Source organism: Hemiscyllium ocellatum, chromosome 7 (genome assembly GCF_020745735.1).
Source record: "Hemiscyllium ocellatum isolate sHemOce1 chromosome 7, sHemOce1.pat.X.cur, whole genome shotgun sequence".
Lineage (NCBI taxonomy): Eukaryota > Metazoa > Chordata > Chondrichthyes > Orectolobiformes > Hemiscylliidae > Hemiscyllium > Hemiscyllium ocellatum.
Genome location: NC_083407.1, coordinates 53,841,615 through 53,866,890, shown reverse-complemented (window position 1 = coordinate 53,866,890; position 25,276 = coordinate 53,841,615). Strand labels below are relative to the sequence as shown.

The following is a 25,276-nucleotide window of genomic DNA, read 5'->3' as shown; positions in this document are numbered from 1 at the left end:
AAGTTGATTACAATGTTTGGAAAGTTAGGATCAGGAGTAATCAGTGCATACAAGCTTACATTCTCATCCTGGTATGTCATACTCCTTAATTGTATAGCTATCCAGCCAAACCAACACATATGAATCAGGTCAAGTGTTCTGATGAAGAGTAACCAGATTTAAAATTACATCACTGCTTTCTTTCCACAGGTGCTGCCTGACCTGAATTTCTCAACGACTTCTGTTTTCAAACCAGAGACAAGATGTCTACACCATCAAATTCAAATCAAAAGAAACCACTGAAACGCTTAAAGACCTTACATTTAGTGTTACAGAACAGACTGACTTTTGATGAAGAACATCAAAAGCATTTCATTAACTGAAATAAAACAAAGAACTCTGGGTGCTGGAAATCTGAAACAAAACCAGAAATAGCTGGAGGAACTCAGCAGGTCTGGCTGCATCTGTTGAGAGAAAACAGAGTCAATGTTTTAGTCCAGTTACCCTTCTTCAAAAGGCTTTATCAATTTAAGTTGCTCAACACAAAATCCTGTTTGCATGACAGATACCATTGGGTTTTGAACAGCTTTAATTATACAACTGTAAATTACTTCATCAGTCTACTTGTAACACCAGAACAGAACATCATAAGCAGTTTAAAACAGCTAACAGCTGCTTCAGATCTCATTCTTTCTCAAATTCTGATTTCTGGAAATAATCCTATACTTCAGCCTGAAAAGTAAACAAATTATGAATGAAAGAAAGATCTTGAAATTTTCCACCCAACTTACAGAAATGTTGGTATGCTTCTGTCCTGTAATTTGAAATTGTTAGCTCATTATTATTCTACTAATTGCAGCTGAGGATCAGCTGCTCATTTCATGCCAATCTGGTGGGTTATGGGAATAAACCCCTGCTACTAATTCAGTTCCACTTACTTGAGAAGATGGCAATCTGTAATGAGGAACAGGAGGTGTTAAGTGAACAAACCAAATGACTAAAATACTAAATGCAGCCATACACAAATAAGTTATTTCCAAATGAAATACAAATAAACTCTTCCTAACAGAAGATTCTTAGCCTTGATAGTATAAAAGTTAAATAGCCAATTCTTTTCATTGATATGTAGGAAAATTATACATTTAAATGTTAAATAGCAGCCTCTGCATATTATGGTACATTAATAATAGTAGTTCAGCTCAAGATATCACTGTTACTAACATCACAACGACACTGAAGATGCAGCGCTTTGAAAGCTAGTGCTTCCAAATAAACCTGTGGGACTATAACTTGGTGTTGTGTGATTTTTTTTAACATTGTTATTCAAAAATCAATTACTGAAAGTATAACGATTATTAATCTGATTAAATGAATCAAATCCATTATACGATAGCCACATCAGTTTATGCAATACACAGTTACATATCCTATCACATACATACTCACCATACAGACACACCCACATATAATAAATATTACATAAATATACACCACATACATAATGTTTTCAACTGCCTCTGTACCACTTGCTTCAAATTAAAACTCTTTAAAATGCACCTTACTGACAAAGGTTTTGGATAAAGGGAGGATACTCTGTTGCTCTGTAAACAATCTCATGGAAGTTCTGTGATCACAAAATTGCCCTTTAAGAGAAAAAAACCCGCCATGAAGACTATTTTCACAATCCCTGCAGGTTGTGTTACAATATGTAATCTTGCAGTTGTTTTAGCTGTTTTGACAAGGCGAATTGGGTAAGTGGGATGAGTGAATGATAAACTTCTTAGTTCTCCCAGGAATTATCTTCCAGCCCATAAATGCATTCAGATAAGCCTGGTAAGGATGACTGATGCTGAGTAAGAAAGTGTGAATGAAAATTGCTTGAGAAAAGAATTGAAAAAAATAATAAGTCCTGAGATATAGAAGTTGCTGGCTCTGCCAGCATTTATTGACCTTCCAAATTGCCTTAGAGAAGCTGATGGTGAGGTGCTTTCTTGAATTGGTGCTGACTTTGGGTTTAGGGACACCTTCAGTGCTGTCAGGGAGGAATTTTCAGGAATTTGAGCCAACAACTGTAATGCAAAAATGATACAGTTCCAAGTCAAGATGGCATGAGACTTGAAGGGGAACTTGCAGGAGGTTGTGCTCCCATGGATCTACTGTCCTAATCCTTTTAGGTGGTCAAAGTCATAGGTTGAAAAGTTCGTGCCAAAAAGCCTAGGTGAGTTCCTGCAGTGCATCATGTAGATGGTACATCAGAGGTAAAGGAGATGAATGCTGATGGTGGCAAAATGGTACAAATCATGTGGGCTGCTTTGCCCTGAATTGTGTTGAACTTCTCAAATACTGTTGGAGTTAAACCCACTTAGGCAAGTGATGAGAATTTCAACATGCTCTTGACTTGTGTAGATAGTGGACAGGCACTGAAGAGACAAGTGTTAAGTTACTTGCCGTTAAATTCCTAGCCTCTGGACTGCTCTTATAGCTACAGTATTTACATAGCTGGTGCAGTTCAGTTTTAGTCAATGGTAGTGCACAGAATGTTGACAGTGGGGGATTCAGTGAAGTTAATGCTGTTGAATTCAATGGATAATGGTTAATTTTCTTTTCTTGAATATGGTCATTGCTTAGCACTTGTGATGTAAAAATGCCTTGTTAACTCTTAACACAAGCCTGAATGCTGTCCAAGACTTGATAGTTATGCAGACATCCCTATTTCTGATGTTATGATGGAGGGAAAGTCATTGACATGCCAGCTAAAGATGGTTGGGCCTAAAACACTATCCTGAGGCACTTTTACAGAGATATCTTGTGGTTGAGATGATTGGACTCCAACAACCACAACTTTCTTTTCTCTGTGCTATGGATAACTCCAATCAATGAAGATTTGACGCCCAACAACCAATGACCTGAACAAAAACAGAATTAGCTGGAGAAACTCAACAAGTCTAGAAGCATCTGTGGAGAAAAAGCATATTTAGCATTTTAGGTTCAGTGACCCTTCTTCAGAACTAATAGTAGCTAGAAAAAGTTGGTATATATGCTGAAGACATGGGATGGGGTGGGGATGAAGATAAAAAAGTAACCAATAGGTGTAGATGTTGCCCAGATGGAGAGAAAGACAATTAAGCAGACAAAAGGGATAGATAATAGTAAGCCAGTGAGAAAGATGAACAGATAATGTGGACCATAACAAGGTGAAAAGATAGGGTTGGCTGTGCTGACATTTCCGCCACCTCCAAAAAGACCCCACCACCAGGGATATATTTCCCTCCCCACCCCTTTCTGCCTTTCGCAAAGACTGTTCCCTCCATGACTACCTGGTCAGGTCCATGCCCCCCTACAACCCACCGTCCCATCCTGGCATCTTTCCCTGCCACCGCAGGAACTGTAAAACCTGCGCCCACACCTCCTCCCTCACCTCTATCCAAGGCCCTAAAGGAGCCTTCCACATCCATCAAAGTTTTACCTGCACATCCACTAATATCACTTATTGTATCCGTTGCTCCCGATGCTGTCTCCTGTACATTGGGGAGTCTGGACACCTCCTAGCACAGCGCTTTAGGGAACATCTCCGGGACACCCACTCCAATCAACCACACCGCCCTGTGGTCCAACATTTCAACTCCCCCTCCTACTCTGCCGAGGACATGGAGGTCCTGGGCCTCCTTCACCGCCGCTCCCTCACCACCAGATGCCTGGAGGAAGAACGCCTCATCTTCTGCCTCGGAACACTTCAACCCCAGGGCATCAATGTGGACTTCAACAGTTTCCTCATCTCCCCTTCCCCCACCTCACCCTAGTTCCAAACTTCCAGCTCAGCACTGTCCCCATGACTTGTCCTACCTGCCTATCTTCTTTTCCACCTATCCACTGCACCCTCCTCCCTGACCAATCACCTTCATCCCCTCCCCCACTCACCTATTGTACTCTATACTACTTTCTCCCCACCCCCACCCTCCTCTAGCTTATCTCTCCATGCTTCAGGGTCTCTCCCTTCATTCCTGATGAAGGGCTTTTGCCCAAAACGTCGATTTTACTGCTCCTCAGATGCTGCCTGAACTGCTGTGCTCTTCCAGCACCACCAGTCCAGAATATACCGAAAGCAGCCAGTGTGACGATAGGGTCCAGAGTGTTGTTGTAGTTAAAGAAAGTGGAAGGCTGCAGAGTCCCCAAGTGGATAATGAAGTGCTATTCTTCCAGCTTACACTGAGCCTCTCTGGAGTCCTGCAGCAGAACAGAGACAGAAATGTTGGCCAGGGAACACAGTGGTATGTTGAGGTTGCAGGGAACTGGAAACTCAGGTTTAGCTTTTTGGCCAGACATAGATGTTTTGCAAAGCAGTCACTCAGTTTGTACTTCATTGCCCCATGCAGAGGAGAGCACACTGTGAGTAACAAATACAGTAGACTCTACTGAGTAAAGTGCAGGTAAATTGCTGCATTAGTTTCAGATTTCCAGCAGTTCTTTATTTTGTCTTATCAAATTAACCAATCTTTCAAATCTCCCTGCACTTGGATTTGTAACTCAAAACATTTAGACTAAGGCCACCAGCCCTTCTAAGATCAGCTAGCAACATAAACAAGGATGAAAGGAGGGAAGTGTTCTAGTCTGTGCTGGTAAGTCAAGCATTTGAAGTGGAAACAGGCCTTTCGACCCAACAAGTTCACACAGAAATTACAGTTCTGAATCCCTCATTGATAAATACAAACTGATGGCACAAGAAGGTAGGCATAATAATAAGTTTTCATTTCTTTTGTATCCATTCAAGAAAATGGTGCCTTTCTAAATTCTTTATAGTGGCAAAGATTTGCTTGTGGATGTCTCAGGAGAGTGTGGGAGGAGGTGCATGTCTGGGGCAACTGTGCAGATAGAATAGGAAACCTTGATAGGACATTTTGTTTCCCAGTAGGTGGACCAGGTACATACCATCAAGGAATGTTACCATAAGTTAGAATGTACACCAGTTCACCTCGGACTAGAGAATCCAAAGAAGTCGAGTATGTGGTGCTGGAATAGCACAGCAGGTCAGGCAGCATCCATGGAGCAGGAGAATCGACATTTTGGAATTCCTGAAGAAAGGCTTTTGCCCGAAACGTTGATTCTCCTGCTTCTCGGATGCTGCCTGACCTGCTGTGCTTTTCCAGCACCACACTCTCGACTCCAATCTCCAGCATCTGCAGTCCTCACTTAATCCAAGGAAATATCTAGGAAGTTCATGCATTCTGAAAAAAGATGGAATCTTTATTTCTTAGTCTCAAATATCTTTGACATAGGGCCTTCCAGTTGCTATGTTTGAACAAAGACTGGTGCTGTTTTCAATGGCCTGAACTGTCCTGCAGAACTCTCAGGGCTAGAATATTGAGCCAGTGATAGGGACTGGAATCTGAAAATCTAGGCGGGTTCCAATCAGATCAGAATGTGCACTCGATTTGTTCAAAGAAATACACATTGTACACAGGCTTATTAATAATTAGCACATTTTGATGCAGCAGATTTAAATAAATAAACTTACAGGATCATTTTTATATGGATCTGCAGTGTCCCGTGCTGGCTCATTTGGTAACCAGTTCGAATACTTCACAGGCTTCCCATTCACCCAACGTTCAAAATTATCACTGTGTAGTCCTATCCAAACACTAGTTGTCCTATCCAGGAGCTGAATTGTTAAAAATGCTGTGGATTAAAAGTGCAAACAGAATTGAATAAAGCTTTTACAATCCAGCAAGTTAATAATTACTGCAATACTTATGGGAAATTAATCAGTTATTAAAAACAATTAATGGAAATCACTGGGCTATTAAATTATCTAAACAGGAAGCCTGAACAGGAAGACCATTTCGTAAGCACTCTCTGATTTATTTTTTCCATGTCTGATAGAAACGGTGCAGGGTGATGAAACCTGGTTTTCTTGCTGCATCATTCCAGGCCTCAAGTGCTTAAACAAAGAGAGCACAACAATCTCTCGAGGTTGTGTTATGTGCCTGGGATCATTGGGTCCCTGGGGTGGATCAACATCCTACTCTACAGCCCATCTCATTTTAAAGCCTGGGCCATTATGCAGAAACAATTATATATGAGTCAAATTCTAAATATGCAACATCCCATTAGCTACTTCATGTTACCTTGTTCTATTTCATTTTCTATTGTAGCCAGGGTTCCTCCACGTATACTGCAGAACATTTGAGCAGAATACCAGTGTTTTAGCTGACTCTTATCCTTTGGGGCATACATCAGGAAACACTGTCACAGAGAAAACAAAAGTCAGCAATGGACCATGTTTTAAGGTCCATTTATAACTAATAAGTATTCTCAAACTTTGTTTATATGTGGTTGTAAGTTTACTTGCTCAGCTGGAAGATTTACTTTCAGACATTTCATCACCATACTAGGTAACATCATCAGTGAACCTCTGGTGAAGCACTGGTGGTATGGCCCACTTTTTGTTTATGCGTTTAGGTTTCCTTGGTTGGCGACATAATTTCCTATGTTGATATCATTTCCTGTTCTTTTTCTCAGGGGGTGGTAAATGGGATCCAAGTCAATGTGTTTGTTGATCGAGTTTTGTGCGAGAATTCCCAGAAGCATGGCATTCCAACCGAGTTCTATCAACGAACATATTGACTTGGATCCCATTTACCATCCTCTGAGAAAAAGAACAGGAAATGATATCACCACCCCAAAAAAACCTAAACACATGAATAGAAAATAGGCCATACCACCAGTGCTTCACCAGAGGCTCACTGATGATGTTACCTAGTATGGTGACAGAACGTCTGAACATAAACCTTCCATCTCAGAGAGCAAACTTACATCCAGAACCTCAACCAGAGCTACAAATCTTCTCAAAACTTGCTTGCTTACATATATTTTCTCAACAAAATGATCGACTACATTTCAGAAGTAATGAATTATTTGTGAACTACTTTGACATGTATTTAGATTATGAAAGGCTCTAGACAATTTTTTTTTGTCTTTCTTTGTCAATTGCAGATGATGATTATCAAGCAGAGCATCTAACTTAACATTCATTAGGAACATGACACAAACATAACAGCATCCGATTTTCATCTTGCAGTCTTGGTATTTAGATTATTTTAATACTTATTTTAGATTAGATTAGATTAGATTAGATTAGATTACTTACAGTGTGGAAACAGGCCCTTTGGCCCAACAAGTCCACACCGACCCGCCGAAGCGCAACCCACCCATACCCCTACATTTACCCCTTACCTAACACTACGGGCAATTTAGCATGGCCAATTCACCTGACCCGCACATCTTTGTGACTGTGGGAGGAAACCAGAGGACCCGGAGGAAACCCACTTTTAATGCATTAGCTCCACAAATGGACAAGTTAGCAGTGCTACAAGCAAAAATGTATACTATCAATCTGCAGTCATAAATATGTTTATTATGTAAAATAGTCCAATAATTTTCTTTTCATTTTCTAAAATCACCTTATTTTCAAAATACAGCCAACCTTTTGGACACGAAAGATCTGGAAGGTAAGTCTCAACTTTATGAACCTCTATCAGTGATATATTGTGTCGTTCACAGATGAAAGGAAGAGATAGAAAACACTTGCTATCACCCCAGCGTCCTGTCAGTGTATAAAAATGCAAATAGACATGACATTACAGTACAGGTGACAAAGACAAAATTGCAATTTAATTTAAAATAAAACTAAAATGCATCTTGAAACATGCATTTTGCAGATCTAAGATTCTTTTCATAATCTCATTAATATGCTCCAAAAACTATTTAATACTTACTGTCAGAAGCTATTTATTTTAATGAAAATATTATGCAAAAATGTATCACACTAAGCAAGCAGTTTACTAAAACGTGTCCAGCACCTTCAGCTATGATGTTTCATGACTTATTGCTAATTGATATTGCCTCACTTTTTTTTCCTAAACCTAAACTGAGTAACACTTTTTTTTCTTTTAGTCTCCAAAGAAACCAATATAGAAATAGAATAAATATATTTTAAGAAATATCCTTCAATTTGATCATAAGCATTTCTTTTATTTCAGTCCATCTTGGGACAGTTAAAATTCATCCAATGCTAGTACTGTCTTGATTGTAAATAACTCTCTAAATTGTCTACAGATGTAACTTGCTCATCTCTGCTGTTTTACATTCTGTGACACAAACTAATAAATGTATTATTTTTCTCCTAAACATACAATTCTTAATGTAACTGTCAGAGCATCCTTACATTCTCGTTTTGATAAAATTCTTCTCAATACAGCTATCCCATTCCCTTTCTAACTTCCCTATCTCGCCTGAAAATGATAATTGTGGTGATGTTCTCACACAATTCATTATGCAGGCCATGTCTAAAACTGCTAGTTTAGCACATTTCTTGATAGTTGCCAATTTAATTTTGAATGCTCGTGGATTTGAACATATCCCCTAAATCTTGCTTTTTTTTAGGAAATATTTTTTCATTATTTTTCTTATTCTTCTCATTTCAGATGTAAGAGACAACATATTTTATTTCTTGGAAATACATCCTGAAATGGAACAAAAACAGAAATTGCTGAAGAAACTCAGCAGGTCTGAAAGAGTTTCAGTAGATTCGCATTCTATAGAGTGGGAATGAATGGGGAAGTGGCTTGAGCCTCTGTCAAGTGTGAGGAAATAAGAATGTGAGTGGGTAATTTGGAATTGGGAAGGATTGGAGTGAACGAGAAATTGATTTTGGTTCCCTTGGGATTTCCCCATTTCTTTTACTAACATTAAGTATAATATAATAAATACAATAATTTTGCATTGTTGATAAAATTTGTTGTGAATTTCTTATGTCCTGAATAGCATCAGTTGAGCAATTTTGTCATTTTTGTTATTTTCATGGGGTTTTATACATTTTGAGGTGGTTTGTGGAACAATGGGGTAATCAGTAATGAGACCTGTCTCCATTCTGCAGCATCGTTTGCATCACTCCTTACCTCAAAGTCTGTGATGTAACAGTTCTTGTAACTCTGAAGTTCCTTGTAATTGAATCCCTCTGCAAGCTGTGTGCAGTGGGAGGAATAACCCAGTTTAGATACTCAAGGAATCTTTTACCAATCTCCTTTATTGAAGCATAAGTGGGGAACTAAACTAAGAGCAACATCTGACTTCTAACTCTCCAAACAATGGTGAGAGTTTATTTTGTAGCATCAAAGTAAAGCAGTTTACAGAGTTCACACGATCCACCAATAAACAATAGTTTTCATTCAATTTTGAACAACACAATTGGTACAATATACTTTTTTGATCAGAGTCCACCTATTCCTTGTTCTTAGCTGCTTGTCTCGGTTGTCAGGGTTCAAACTTGTCAGGGTTCGACACTCTTTCCATACCCAGACATGTTTGTGCTATGCTAAGCTTGTTAGTCACAGTTCACCCACACGCATGCCCGGAAAAGATTTGTGCTATATTAACCGTTTTGTATTTTGAATTTTCAAACAAATTTACTGAAGGCACATGTGATTTCGAAAACAAGAGTGATATGATAGATTTTCTCTTGACATCTGAGGGATTTCTCAAGTGTAAAATCAACTCCATTCATAAAGTAATTGGCTTACTCAGACTAGAAGTAGTTCCCTCAAAGACATACTAATGCATCCATTTTATGACATTGAGCAAAGTTATGTCACTAATTACAGTCACAAAACAATTAATGATTGGTAGAATGTAATATTACCTGTTTTTGATGACATGTAAACACATCTGCCACTATGCTTAGGTAAACGGCTTGGGTAGTTGAAATCCCAGTTGTTGTAATACATTGTTGAATCATCTATCCAACTATATACAAATATATAAATGATTTATTATGGCAAACATCATTGTAGATTTATTAATGACATTACCGGACAATTATTTGGATTTCTTACCGAAATCCAGCTTTGGAATTTTCTGCATATAATCCAATCCACCACTTTTCATGCCCATTTGCTAAAAACTGCAGAACAACATCAAAATTCCATGAAAAAGAATTACATGAATTGTGGCTTTTGTTATAAGCTGCAAAACATAATGATATCTGGAAGAGCCCTGAAATACTGTACTAATGTTATCTAATTGGACAATCAAAGTACACAGTGAGGTAGCTAAAAATTAGGTGCTAAGACAAACATGCTTCAACAGGGTGTCTTCAGATTTGATGTTAAATTGAGGTAGTTCTACTTCCTTCAGGTCTTCATATTGGGCCTGAAATCTAATAGCTATGGGTAAAAGAGATTGAGCCAGTTTGTCATTGATGCTTAATGTTGAAGATGGCTTAATTAAGACAGATGATAATGTTGAGGAATAGTAAAGAATACAGAATGGAACTTGGCTGGATCTGCAGTTCTGATTGCTTTTTTGCTGCAATTGGCAGGTCAAAGATCTTGCCACCATCACTTTCAGTTGTAACCTGAGTTTCTCCCAAGGAGCTGATTAGACTAGGCCTTATAGTTTCTGTTTCAATAAACACCCGTCAATACACGAGACTGTTGAGTATTTTACACTGATATCCCAGTGACAAGCTTCAAAAGAAGTAAATTTTCATATTGTTCTTCAGAAAAACTTAAAAACAGCAAAATGCTTTGAACCTGGTTTTAAAATTAAAGCCATGTCCAATCAGACACAGGATCTTAGTTTGACAATTTTTGGGTCGGTTAGATTAAGTTTTTGTTTTGGAAGTTCTTTCGAAATTTTTCTGTGATTTTTACACAAATGGTTTCATTTTGCTGGCATAAGTTTCACAAATAGTATTCTTTTTCATTGTCCCCATGAAAAAGAAACCTATGACGATTTATTCAGATGAATTTAACATTGTAACTTAATATGGGTAAAATAGATAAATACGTTGCTCTATGAGTTAAGAATGCATAATGACTTGAGTATATATTTATACTGCCTGGCAAGAAATGCATTAATTTGATGAATATAGTATTGGAGTTGCTGCAATGTACACTACATTCAGCAGATTAAAAATCAAAAATCTAAAATGTGTGAATTGGCGTAGTAAGTAACTGAACAGCTTTCAAAGAAGCAAAATTAACCCCCATTCATGCTTTATTATGTCATATGGTTAACTGGAAATTTAAATGCATCAAAATTTGTCTTATAATTCACAATACAGCTGTTTATACCTGGTTACAACCTAACAAAGAAAGCAAAATGATTCATACGAAAGATTTAAGCCATTTAAGGTCCAGCATCCATTGGCTGAGACACTTTTGACTGCAACATTTTGGCATAGTGACCTACACAAAGGTAATGGTAAAGTCACCATAGTCTTACCAGGCTATAGGATCGCTCTCTCATTAGAGAGAAATTACTGGTGGTGGTTTAACCAGAGTGTCACTATGCTTCAAGTGAGGGGCGAGGTTGAGAATGAGAATCCTTCATGGTGACCTCAGTTGATGTGGGAATTGAACCCACGCTGTTGGCATCCCAGTAAACGAGCTATCCAACTAACTGAGCTCTGACCTGTACAAAAGTTGAAGGCAGTCATGCTTTTTTGACTTTCAGTTGGCAAAGTTGAAATGTTCACAATCGTCCTCTAGAGGGCTGAGGAGCAGTTTTGTTCTCATGGATTTGTGTGGATCTTTTCCAACCACTGGGCAAGTAAGCAATATGAATGTGGCAGCTGTAGAAATGACACTGCTATACAAAAAAAACGATGCATCTAGAGCTGAGAGAGATAGTGTTATTATAGATCGACTTCACAAAGTGTTTTTGTAATGAGATTCAATAGTACTCAGAAATCCTAGCTGTTACTGCTATAAAATCTGCTCCATCGTGAAACAAAATTTTGATCTTCTTTTACCTTTTCAATTCTGTTTTTAATGAAGTCCTGTTCTTTGGCTGTATTTATAGATGCCAAGTCGCTACCCATCAAACTACAAGCCACAGCAGCTGCAAGCCACTTCCCCTCCGTCTCAAAAAACAAATATTCAGCTCCTTGAAAGAAGATCCAAGGTGCAAATGCAAATTGCTCTTCTGCACAGAGGAAACAATTCAGAATTTACAGGAATACAAATTTAGCTGCACAGCTTTTAAATGTTAACTTTATTCACACCAGCATTTTCAAACAATCTCCATGATACATTTCATAACCTATTCACAAGAAATATGAGTTAAAAGCTTATACTGCTAGAATGATCATAAATGCAAACATTATCTGACTGAAGTTACAAGTAATTTATATTCGTATCGTGTCCAGGCCAAATTCATGAATATTCACCTAGAAATTCCAGTCAGCATCAGAAACTGTACTTCCGATGGCAATCATTTATCTTTAGATCAGTTCTGCACTGGAGATTCCTGGACAGCAGCCTTCAGTTATCAAACAGCAGAGACTTGTCCAAGAAAAAGTGGAGCCAGAGGGAGAATCATTGTTGAAACCTCACTCCATTTTGCAGCAGGGTGTTCTAAGCTGGAGTTTAAATATCCAGCAGCATAGCAAGCTACTGTGACAGCTCCTCAGGAAGGGTATGTACATAAGGCAAATGTTGGGGGAGGGTGTGAGTTAGTTTGGGCAGGGGAGGAAGGTATATGTAGGGTGCCAAGGATAGGTGGCTAAAAAAGTCACTAAGTTAGGTTCAGGGGTCAAGTCAGTGATGAGTCCGGGCCATGGTTTGTTGGTTTTTGGGGTGGGGGGGTGGTGGGTATGCAGGTTTTCCTGATAGGTTGAGATTTTAATGGGTTTTTTTCACCACAAGGGGCCTTGTGGCCCATTCAGATGTAGTTGTAAGGTGGGAGCAGTTGAATTTATTAGTTACCCCACATTATAGTCCAAAGATGTGCAGGTTAGGGGGATTGGTTATGCTAAATTGCTAATGGTGTTCAGGGATGTGCAGACTAGGTGGCTTAGCCATGGGAAATGCACGGTTACAGGCATAGGATGGGAGGAATGCTCTTTGGAGGCTCATTGTGGACTCAATGGGCCGAGTGGCCTTTTTACACACTGTAGGAGTTCTATGATTATCCAGATTTTTTTAACCTCTAACATTTCCTGATTAAAAAAATAAGCTTACAGGAATTGGAACTGTCCAAATACTCCATCATTAAAAAATTATCTTCAGAGGATTCAAGATGCAGGGGAATTGCCAAATCATAATGTTCAAATTCCCTCACAATTCTCTTAAAGTCAGTTGCATTGGGGTTTCTTCATGTTCCTTACATGCGACTCCAATTCATTACCTGGCCATCAGAAAATCTGAGCCAATGTTTATGAGTAGGAAGAGAAAATCATTTAGATTTTGATTTCTGAGCCTGAAATTTCTTTCTTTTATCACAAGAGGAATGGGGCAGGACAGGCTTTGAGATGAATTTGACCTATTTTTATAGTTCAATTGATTGAATAGAGAGAAGTGCTCCGCGATGGAATTGTATTATCATCCATTAGAGCTAAAGGGGAGAATGCAGAGGGACTGCAACAGGACAACTGATGGTGCACTAGAAGAGAAAACAAGCCTATAGTGAGCAGAAAAGTCCTAATGCAATAAATATGGCATGTTTTAGACCTTATCAAGACTGAGGTATAGCAAAAAAAGGAAGATTTTCTCTCCATTAAAAGATTTTTTTCTTGGCACTGTTGGAATTAACTCTGAGGCAAGAAACCTGAGTCAATCTAAGGAGGCTGAAATTCAAGTTTCTCTCTTCAGGATAGGTTTATCAGCTCTTGATGTACAGTTTGTGAAAGAAAAGATAAAACAAAAGACTGGTCAGGTCCTGTTTTACCTCAGTGGATAGCACACAAGTCAACCTTGGTTCTGTCAATGGTTCTGTCACTATGGGGATAATGAAGTGAATCAACTGTTTCATGAAATACTTATTGCTTTACAGGCAATTATTGTTCACATTACTTGAGCATTTACTGCTACTTTTGCTTACCATCAATGTACCAGTCTGGTTTTTTCAGTTCAGCTCCTAAATAAAACAATTGATTAATCAATTAAATGTTCACTGCACACATTCCATTATTAGGCAAAATAATAACTTTTTCACATTTAAATAAAGCCAAAGCATTTACCTTTTGGCATTTTACAAACCCATCCCAGCTTTTCATCACAACGAAAAGGTGCAATGGTTTTATCAAATTTGTATGCAGCACAAATTCTGACATCATCATCTTTGTCTCTATCAAGTGAAAACAAAGAAACAACCTAGAAACCAAGAGATAATACGACAGTTTAGTTTTTCATGATAGCTGCAGGTTGGAAATCCAAGACATTACAGTATTTCTTTCAGATGTTCCTCATTGTTTTGTTCATATTGATTAACTTGTCATTTTGCTTGTTCAGCAATGGTTTATTTGGTGAAAGATGCATAATATCATGTGCTAGAGTTAGAATAATGTTGAACATCTAGATTTACATAGCTGGGTGTGAAAAATATACATTTGATCATATTATTTACATTTAGCTAAAGGAATTAAATAATGACATAGCCTAGTGTGAACGATTAAATTGAGCACAAAAAATTAAACAAATTAAACAGAGTCATAGAGATGTACAGCACGGAAACAGAACTTTGGTCCAACTCATCCATGCAGACCAGATATACTAAGTAAACCTAATCCCATTTGCCAGCATTTGGCCCATATCCCTCTAAACTCTTCTTATTCAAAGACTTATCCAGATGCCTTTGAAATGTTGTAATTATACCAGCCTCCACCATTTCATCTGGCAGCTCAATCCACACACACACAACCCTTTATGTGAAAAAGTTGCCCTTTAAAAGGTCCCTTTTAAATCTTTCCCTTCACACCCTAAACCTATGGCTTCCAGTTCTAGACTCTCTCACCCTAGGAAAAATACTTTGTCTATTTACCCGATCCACGCCCCTCATGATTTTATAAACCTCTATAAGGTCACCTCTCAGCCTTCAATGCTCCAGGGAAAACAGCCCCAGCCTATTCAGCCTCTCCCTAAAGCTCAAATCTTCCAACCCTCGGAACATCCTTGTAAATCTTTTCTGAAGCCTTTCAAGTTTCACAACATCATTCCTATCGGAGGGAAACCAGAATTGCACATAATATTCCAAAAGTGGCTTAACCATAAAAATACTTGAAAAATGTACTACTTTCTGCCACAAGGACTGCCTGATTTGCTGAGTACTTCTTAACAACATTGGTTTTATTACAGTAATTAAGGTAATGGATGAAGATTGCAGGAAACAGACCTGGATAGATGAAGCAAAAGAAAAATGTGTTCCACAGTGACACCATCGAATTAAGAGTTTTGAACTATAAAGGGGAAGGAACACCAACAAGAACATCAATTCCTCCATGATATTATGCTCCACTTAACACTGAGGAAATTGTGTGGTTCTGAGGGTGTGAAAGAAACATCCCATATACATGCAAGCTCTTTCTTCCAACCTTTCAATTAATAGGCCATTACCTTCCAAAACTGTTTTTATTTGATGGCTCTATCTATTTCTATCCTTCAGCTCAAGGGAAAAAAATTCTTAAGAGAATCAAATCATACAAATATCGTGCACAAAGAATTGTAAAAATAATATACAGTGTAAATTAACTGGAAATATGCTGGGAACATTAATGGCATAGAAATAAATTGGAGTTACTTACCCCAGTGCCATCACTCCAAGCCCAGGAGCCGACAGAAGATGGATTCCTTTTGTTAAATCCAATCCAAAACCATCTTTCTTCTTCCCTAGAACATAAAAAAAATTCTAGGCTACCTTGTTTCCCAACTAATCTTATTTGCGTTATAGAGCAATTAAAAATCTTGGTGTTCTTTCTGGACTTGGTATTTTAGCAGTCCCCTGACCACTACAATCTCCTTTATATAGGCACTTCCAGGCTTTTCTAATTGAAATAATTTGGGCATACGTGTCCAAAAACCTTGTATACTGGAGTGTTACAAAGATCATAGACAACATTTTGTTACAAAAATAAACAGTGTGTGCGCACGCTTACGTATATATGTGTGTGAGACATAGAGAAAGAGAGAGAGAGAATGTGAAGACCTTTGAAAATGTTGCCATTAATGCTGTTTGAGATGGATTCTCCCCATCATTTGGGAGGACAGGTGTACTGACATTAATATTCTTGAAGCATCAAGGCTATAGTCATCTGAAGTCAAGAGTGTGGTCCTGGAACAAGCCTCATTCCTGATGAAGGGCTTATTCCTGAAACGTCAATTCTCCTGTTCCTCAGATGCTGCCTGAAGTGCTGTGCTTTCCCAGCACCACACTCGCAACTCTGATCTCCAGCATCTGCAGTCTTTACTTTCTCCCTGTGATCATCTGAAACCAGCTTCATCGAGCCAGGCACATGATTAAAGTGCTGGATTCTAACTGCCACAGCAAATCCTCTTCACCCAGCTCAGGAATGCACTCTAACAACAGAAGGATAAAGGACACATTTCAAAGACTCCCTGAAGATTTCCCTCAAGAAATACAAAATAGATGTCAATGCATGGGTGATCCGCAATCAGAAGATACTGACTTGGAGGAAGTTCCAGTACGAATAGACACAATTCTTTGAGAATACCCATCAACAAGAGCAAGCATGGAAAAGGAACCGAAGAAATCATAGAATCCCCACAGTGTGGAAACAGGCCATTTGGCCCAACAAGTCCACACCGACCTTTCAAAGATGATCCCACCCAGACCCATTCCCCCACCATATTACTTAACATTTCTCTGATTAATGCACCAAACCCACACATCCCTGGACACTACGGCCAATTTAGCATGGCCAATTCACCTAAACTGCACATCTTTGGACTGTGGGAGGAAACGGGAGCAACCAGAGGAAACCCACACCTACACACGGAGACTGTGCAAACTCCACACGGCCAGTTGCCCGAGACCGGAATCGAACCCAGGTCCCTGGCACTGGGAGGCAGCAGTGCGAGCCACTGAGCCAATGATCTCAAGGCCAAGGACCTGTTCCATCTTCCATTAACATCTACCAAATGTGTGGTCAGAGGTGTGGCTCCAGGATTAGGCTCATCAGTCACACAAGGACACACAGAACCCATGAGCAGCGACAAAGTATTTTCTAGGTGGACAATGATACTCGTTTGTGAGTGATCGCTGATGACAATGTATAAATTAAACAAAACATGCACCAAAACCTTAGTACTATAGTTTATAAAATACATACACTATAAACAGTTTTACTTTTTAAATCCCCTCCCCAAGAGTTCCCTTATCTAATAAAATCTTGGACAGTTCATTTTACTTTTCCTGGGACCAACTCAAAGGTATGCCATATTTGGAATTTATCTTCAATTCTCTTCATTGTTTCACCTAATCCCCAAGGTACAAATTTTATGTGGTTCCTTCCATTAACTTTTGGTAAAGCGATTTTCCAGTTTTCTTTAAAACTCTCAGACCGTGGACTCTTCAGCTCTCTTGCCCTAGCTTTGGACATGCATAGACATTGTTTTTCCAATCTGCTCCCACAATTCCTGCACAGCTCCTTAGTTAACTATTCAAGCAGATTGCTTTCTGCTACAAAGTGCTATGAGGATGACTGTAGATTTCAGAAAACCTTCCAGTTTCTTTCCCCTCATGAAATCTAAAATGAATGGTCTACTTCTATTAACTTAATTAATAAATTAAACCAAATAGACTTCCAACCAAGGTTCCACATTTAAGGTAACATACCTGGCCCATTACCAGGTAGAAATCCAAATAAACTACCTTTTAATTCCAAAACTTTCCATCATTCTGGAAAACCAAATAACAGCATATTTCTAACAAAGGTAGGAAAACACTTCAGATTTACTGGCACTATTACTCAGCAAAAGCAAGCTCCCAATTGTTTATAGCGTTACCTTTCCAGCTCTGATCATGAATCAACATCAACAGAATCTGATATTGCCAATTGTCTTAGATATGATTACTGTTTATCTTACCAGTATACTGAAAAGTTCAGTTTAAAGATATACACTAAAAAGTTATGAATTATGAACTAGATTTTCACAATAGTGTCATGTCATTCCAAAGATCTTTCCTAGAGTAATATATTCTGCAGCAAGTGTTGCTTTGGCATTTGGCAGTGATATAAATTTTAAATATATGGGAGTATAAAGGTCCAGATGATTGCTTTCTCACCAGTTTTTCAAAAGTATATGACTTTCTCTCTCCTCTCTGGGGAAGGTTATTTTGCTTCCCTACTTCTCAAATCCAACAACAAATTCCCTTTATCCCTTGCTGGGAGGACATGAAAACAATTAAAATAAATCTGATTCCAAGAAGGCTTAATCAAAGTTGCAATACTGCACTTCCAAAATCAGTTTAGAGTTTATCCTTTCTACACAGGTAATTCCTTCTGAAAATCATCTCAAATGATTGATTTAGCTTTTAAAAGTTTCTTTTTCAAGATTGGGATTGTTAAAGGAAATTCCATAGCTACCAACTTTGTGCATTTCAAATAAAATGCAGCTACTTTCCACTAGATCTTTCTCATGATATATAGGAATTTACAAATTTGTTAATGGTAAATGGGCATTGCCAACCCTAACTGAAAATGAGATGGTGGAGCTGAGCTGCCTTTCTGAGCCACTGCTGTTAGGAAGTGGAGTTGCAGGATTTTGAACGCACAACAGTGAAGAAACTACGATTTGGTTCCAAGTCAGGATGGTATATGGCTTGGATGGAATCTCGCAGACAATGGTGTTCCCATGTAACTGCTGTCCTAGTTTTTCTAGGTCATACAAGTGTATAATGCAAAGCAAAAGTATACTGATGCTGGAAATCTGAACTAAAAACGGTTGGAATACTGAGCAGAACAGGTGGCATCGTGAACCAAAAAACAGACATAACATTTCAAGCGAACTGTTGTTCCAAATGTCAATGGCTTAATGACCCAAAAACAATGGTGCCTGGTCTTCTGGATATTTTCTATTTAAATTGCACTATGATCTGTAAAAAAACTTTAAAAAAAAACTGGATATCTAAGTTGCATTCAAAAACATAACTATTTCATCATTTACCTAGCAAACATCCATCCCAAAATTTCATTCAAAAAAACTTCCTCGCTGTAGTGGCTGAAACTTGCAAGATGAGCTCCAAATGCTTGACAAAATTGTTCCGCTTCTTCCCAAGTTCTCTTCTTTAACACTTTCTCATGATGAAATACCTTTGAATGGAAATTCTATATTAATATAATCACAGACCAATGAAATAAAAGTCCAGTTTTCAAATAAAAGGGGGTCGTGCCAAATGTTTGAACTTGCCACAAAACTGTAATAGGGAGAAAGTGAGGACTGCAGATGCTGGAGATCAGAGTTGAAAAGTGTGGCACTGGAAAAGCACAGCCGGTCAGGCAGCATCCGAGGAGGAGAAGAGTTCCTGATGAAGAGCTTACGCTCAAAATGTCAATTTCCCTGCTCCTTGGATGCTGCCTGACTGGATGTGCTTTTCCAGCACCACACTTTTCGACACAAAACTGTAACAGATGGTTTTGGAGTTAACCTTTTGGTGCTCAGGATGAGAGTAATGCCAGAAATGCCACATTAATTGCCCAGCCCCAAATATTGTGCTTGATTTTTTTCTTGCAAGGTGGCTATTTTTCCCATATTTCCTTCCCATCCTCTCCTCTTTTTATTTCATCTCTTCCCATGTACTCTTTCCCTACTTTTGTTTTCCTTAACTGTCTTTCTCTATTATCCCAGAAAGCTCTTCTGGGATACATGTTCTGCAGTAGGAGTGGAAGTGAGCATCACATTCACTTGGGGATGGGTCAGCTTTTCTCATGGCTGTCAGCTCATTACCTTTGCACATTAGGGGCACAGAGAATCGTGTGGTGGAATAGGCACCAAGTCGACATTCCCACCTTTATCTTATGGGCTTGAAGAACTAACATTTAAAAAGGACGCCTGGATAAACTTATGTTCTGCAAATGAGAAGAATCACTTGGGCTCTCAGAGTGGATGCTGGCACCTAAACTATCTAGTCCTTCAACTATTCTCCAGTCAGCATGCCTTCCTTCTCAAGAGAGGTTTCTATTCTTGACTAGACAGTTTTTCACATTATGCCAGCTTCCTTGACCCATATCCCTAACACCCCAGCCTCTCTCCATTGATTATCCTCCATGCACCTCACAATTTAGACTAACACCACCTGATCGCAACCATCAGACAGCCCAAGTGAAGGCTCTCCAAACAAGAGAAAGTGAGGACTGCAGATGGTGGAGATCAGAGCTGAAAAGTGTGGTGCTACAAAAGCAAAGCAGGTCAGACTGAATCCAAGGAACAGGAGAATTGATATTTCAGGCATAAACCCTTCATCAGGAATGGTGGGGGGGGGGGGGGGCGGGGGGGGGGGTTGCTGAGAGATAAATAGGACGGTGGGATAGCTGGGAAGGTGATAGACAGATTAAGGTGGGGGGTGATAGTGATAGTTCAGAGTAGAGGGTGGAGCGGTGAGGTGGGAAATAGAATGAACAAGGTCAGCAGGACAGGCCAAGAGAGCTGTGCTGAGTTGGAGAGTTGGATCTGGGATGAGGTGAGGGAAGGGGAGATGAGGAAACTGGTGAAATTGATGCCATATGATTGGAGGGTCCCAAGGTGGAAGATGAGATGTTCTTTCTCCAGGTGTCAGGTGGTTTGGATTTGGTGGTGGAGGCAGCTCAGGATTTGCATGTCCTTGGTGGAGTGGGAGTTGAAGTGGTCAGCCACAGGGCGGTGGAGTTGTTTGGTGCTTGTGTCCCAGAGATATTCCCTTAAACATTCCACGAGTTGGCGTACTAGCTTCCCAATGTAGAGGAGAGCACATTGAGAGCAACGGACACCGTTTGGATGTGCGGGAAATTCTGTCGGATGTGAAAGGATCCTTTGGGGTCTTGGATGGAATTGAGGGGGGAGGTGTGGGCACAGGTTTTACACCTCTTGTGGCAGCAAGGGAAGGTGCCAGGAGTGGAGAGTGGGTTGGTGGGGGACGTGGACCTAACAAGGGAGTCACGGAGGGAATGGTCTCTGCGGAATGCTGATAGGGGTGGGGAGGGAAATATATCTCTACTGGTGGGGTCTGATTGTAGGTTACAGAAATGGCAGAGGATAATGTGCTGTATCCGGAGATTAGGTGATGGAAGGTGCGGATAAGGGGCATTCTATCCTTGTTACGGTGGAGAGGTGGGGTTCAAGGGCAGAGGTGCGGGAAGTGGAGGAGATGCCTGGAAGGCATTGTTGACCATGTGGGAGGGGAAATTGTGGTCACCAAAGAGGACAAAGCAGCAGCCTCAGTCCAACTTGTTCAATTCCCCTCCCATATCTGCCTTTTACACAGTCCTGAATCAAAGTACGTTTCTCTTCACAGAAGTAGAACTTAGTTGCGAAGGAGAATAAATAACAATTTGGCCTTTTAATGGTCATGCCTGACCCGCAAATATATGCAAAATGGCTTGCCAGTGTGAAACTCAATATAACTTTAGTTCCAAGAACTTAATTGCAAACATTTTTTTGATCATCAGGAATCTGAGTTTTGGCCTCCCACACAATTAATGGCCCTCACCCACACTGGTTCCCCGCCTGGGGCAGCACAAGATTCCACCCAGAGAGTTTACTTCAGATAGCCTTATGGTCTTCAGGGACAATTAATTATGTCTGCAAATGTGTTGCTGGTCAAAGCACAGCAGGCCAGGCAGCATCTCAGGAATAGAGAATTCGACGTTTCGAGCATAAGCCCTTCATCAATTATGTGACAGCTATTGCAGAAAAACCTAGTTTAATTCATTTAACAAACACTACTGAGTGTAACAAGTTCTTAAAATATCAGTAATTTTAAGCATCTTTTTGTAAATAAGAAAATGCTTCAGAAAAAAAATAAATATAGTACACCATTACTTTAATTGCAAGCCACTTCAACTACTCATAAAAAACACTCACCTTGAAATGCTGAGGATTAGAATTTGATTTGATCTAACATGTAATTTGATTTAATATAACATTTAAACATTAGTAAAAATCTCAAATTTAAGTCTTCTGCTACTGACAATAAAGGTATAAATAAAAAAAAACAGTTTTTGCTTATCTTTTCTAAGTGGTTGGCTTGGAGAGTAAAGCTTTTCACCTTGAAGCAATTCAGAAGATCTGGGCTGGACTCCCATCCAAAATGACATTTAGCTTTAGCCTTCTTGGCTTGATCAGGGAAGGATTTTGATTGAGGAGCAGATGCAACTTTTTGCTCACACAAAGACATTGCTTTGAAGGATTTACAGTCTTTAACTTCCCAAAGGATATGAGATTTAACCCTTACTAGTGCAACACAACCACCTGAATGAGCTGAAAAACAAAGAAGTGAATTCACTAAGGATACTAAACAATGTCTTAAATGTCATATTCTCTTCCACTTTAAAATGAGGAAAAGTTTCAAATCCCTAACTTAGTCTTTCTGCTTAAATATTAACATAAACATTTATTAAATGATAAAGGGAAAAGTTAAACAATGTAGTTCAAAATAAAGAAATGCAGTAAATTTTCTTTAATTATCTACCTGGTTGATTTTTATTCCAATTTGTGAAGGAAACTGGTGCATTCTTATCATTTGCCAGTAACCAGGTATATTTTTCAGTCTGATTTTTATCCTGAAGACCTATCCAGAAGTTTTTGTGGCCTTCTCTGGCAAAATTACTGATCAGACTATTAATGAATGCTTGTTCAAACCTACGAGAACAAAGTAAAACTACAATGTTAACTATAGAAATAAACCAAAACAACAATTTATTGGTGGTCCTCAGAGACTGATGCAACATTTCTTTTATATTCATATTATTCTAACCTCCAAAGTACTTCAAAACTTTATAAACACGGACCCATTCTTCACTTCTATCAGATAAACACATACAGACATTATCGCTTGATCGGTGTTTCAGATTTTGTATGCAATTTCTTTCCTAGTTGAGGGCTAAACTAGGCAGCAAGAATGCATGTATCAATGTCATCATGGAAGCAGTGCCAGGGTGGTAATGTCACTAGACTAATAATTCAGAATCCTAGGTGAATATTCTGAGGACATGTTTTCAAATACTACCATAGGAGATGGTAACATTTGAATTCAATAAAAATCTGGCATTAAAAGCTAGTCCAATGACGACCATGTGATAATTATTGATTACATTAAAAAAAATCTGGTTCACTAATGTCCCTTAGGGAAGGAAGTCTACTTTCCTTACTTCGTCTGGCGTACATGTGACTTCAGACTCATTGCAATGTGGTTAACTTTTAACTGCCTCTGGGCAATAAATTTTGGCCTGGCCATCAATGTACACATTCCATGGATTATAACAATATTCTGAGACTGGCCGCAATTTCTTACTAATAATCAACAAAAATATTGTTGACTCAGACATAAACTACTGACAAAAAAATGTGATTAGGCTAGATTAAATTGGCATTATTGTAATGAATAGTTTAAGATGCAGAGGGTCTTTGGTTTCTCTTAACACAAGAACAAGGAGGAGTAGGTAATTCAGCCTTTCAAACCTGCTCTGCCATTTAGTATGATTATGGCTGAAATCATCTTGGCCTCTATTGGCGGCATGGTGACACAGTGGTTAGCACTGCTGCCTCACAGCGCCAGAGACCCGGGTTCAATTCCTGCCTCAGGCAACTGTCTGTGTGGAGTTTGCACATTCTCCCCATGTCTGCGTGGGTTTCCTCTGGGTGCTCTGGTTTCCTCCCACAGTCCAAAAATGTGCAGGTTAGGTGAATTGGCCATGCTAAATTGCCTGTAGTGTTAGGTGAAGGGGTAAATGTAGGAGAATGGGTCTGGGTGGGTTGCTCTTCGGCGGGTCGGTGTGGACTTGTTGGGTCGAAGGGCCTGTTTCCGCACTGTAAGTAATCTAATCTAATCTATTCCACTTTCTTGAATGTTTCCCATAACCCTTTAACCCATTACTAATCAAAAGTCATTGATCTGCTCCTTAAATTTATCCAATGCATCAGCATCTATCATGTTCTGCAATAGCGAATTCACAGATTATTGACCCTTTCAGAGACACAGTTCCTCCTCATCTCTGTTTTAAATCTGTAATACTTTAGACTAAAACTTTGACCTCTCATTCTAGATTAAACAACAAGGGAAAATCTACTTTACATCTACTTGTCTAGATCTAATTGGTCAATCCTCTTCAGCATCCTACATGCCTCAAGTAGGTCTCCTCTCATTCTTCTAAACTCTAGCGAGTATAGACCAAAATGTAATGTCTCTTAAGACAAGGCTTTCTTCTCTAAAATTAATCTAGTGAATCTTCTCTGAACTGTCTCCATTACAAGGGGACCAAATCTGTATGCAGTATTCCAGACAGTCTCACTAATGCTTTGTAGAGCTTTACTTCCCTACTTTTATACCCCATTCCTTAAGCAAAATATGCCAAAGTTTCCTGTGCCCTCCTTGTTATCCAATACACATACATACTAGTTTTCTCCAATTCACCCATATTGTCTGCACAAAAGTATGTTGGAGTTTCTCTCCATTTAAATAATGAGTTGCCTCATTATTCTTTTGACCAATATTGATAATCTCACAATTATCCATATAAAACGTCATCGGCCAAATTCTGTCCATCATCTAACCTACCCATATCCATTTGTAAATTTCTTTTTTCTTCAGTGCAATTTGTTTTCCTATCTATCTACCCATCATTTGCCAATTTTATGACCACACATTGATCCCTTTATACGAGGCATTAATATAGATTGGACATAGTTGAGGCCCCAGTCTACACCCATGGCACTCCAACACGAAAACAAACCACTTATCTCATATTGTTTCCTGGTAGCTGATCAATCCTCCATCCATACTAATATGCGACTCCAAAACCATGAGTTCCTACATTGTGTGACGCTTTACTGAAGGCTTTTTTAAAATTCCAAAAACAGATTCCCAATCATACATCCTGTTTGACACATCTTCAAAGAACTCTGATAAATTAATTAAACATGTGGCTTTGCAAGACTGCATTACAATTTTCTAAATGTATTGTTATTAACACAAAAATTCCCTGTGACAGACAATGGGCTAATTGCCAATTGTTTCTTGCTTTCTGTCTCCCTCATTCCTTGAATAGGAGTGTTGTGTTTTTCAAATCTGCTGGGACACACATGCTTGTTACCAACAGGATACTGCTACGGAGTCATAAAAGTGGGTTCTGCCTATCACTCAGACTCTCAAATGAGCAATGTGTGATACAAATTTCAGTGGTCACTGCGATGCCGGGAAAGTAGACCATACATTTTAAAGGCTGGCAGATTGTATCAAATAGCATGTCGCAAATAACTGATCGCAATAAATAAAGTACTCTACCAACCAAGCTGCATTTGCAAAACTTACA

General features: G+C 39.1%; 1 protein-coding gene across 1 annotated transcript in view; it reads right to left on the bottom strand.

The window, feature by feature from the left end:
* The window catches only part of pla2r1 (phospholipase A2 receptor 1), a 170,060-nt gene that overhangs the window by 68,630 nt on the left and 76,154 nt on the right, over nucleotides 1-25,276 (bottom strand). The window contains exons 10-21 of the mRNA XM_060827204.1: nucleotides 22,438-22,607; nucleotides 22,015-22,226; nucleotides 18,939-19,084; nucleotides 15,557-15,641; nucleotides 13,997-14,129; nucleotides 13,858-13,893; nucleotides 11,789-11,961; nucleotides 9,867-9,934; nucleotides 9,674-9,777; nucleotides 7,437-7,579; nucleotides 6,102-6,219; nucleotides 5,492-5,652 (exon numbers count right to left, since the gene is read on the bottom strand). Coding sequence (XP_060683187.1) covers nucleotides 5,492-5,652; nucleotides 6,102-6,219; nucleotides 7,437-7,579; nucleotides 9,674-9,777; nucleotides 9,867-9,934; nucleotides 11,789-11,961; nucleotides 13,858-13,893; nucleotides 13,997-14,129; nucleotides 15,557-15,641; nucleotides 18,939-19,084; nucleotides 22,015-22,226; nucleotides 22,438-22,607 — 1,549 coding nt within the window. The remainder of the gene's footprint in view (nucleotides 1-5,491; nucleotides 5,653-6,101; nucleotides 6,220-7,436; nucleotides 7,580-9,673; nucleotides 9,778-9,866; nucleotides 9,935-11,788; nucleotides 11,962-13,857; nucleotides 13,894-13,996; nucleotides 14,130-15,556; nucleotides 15,642-18,938; nucleotides 19,085-22,014; nucleotides 22,227-22,437; nucleotides 22,608-25,276) is intronic.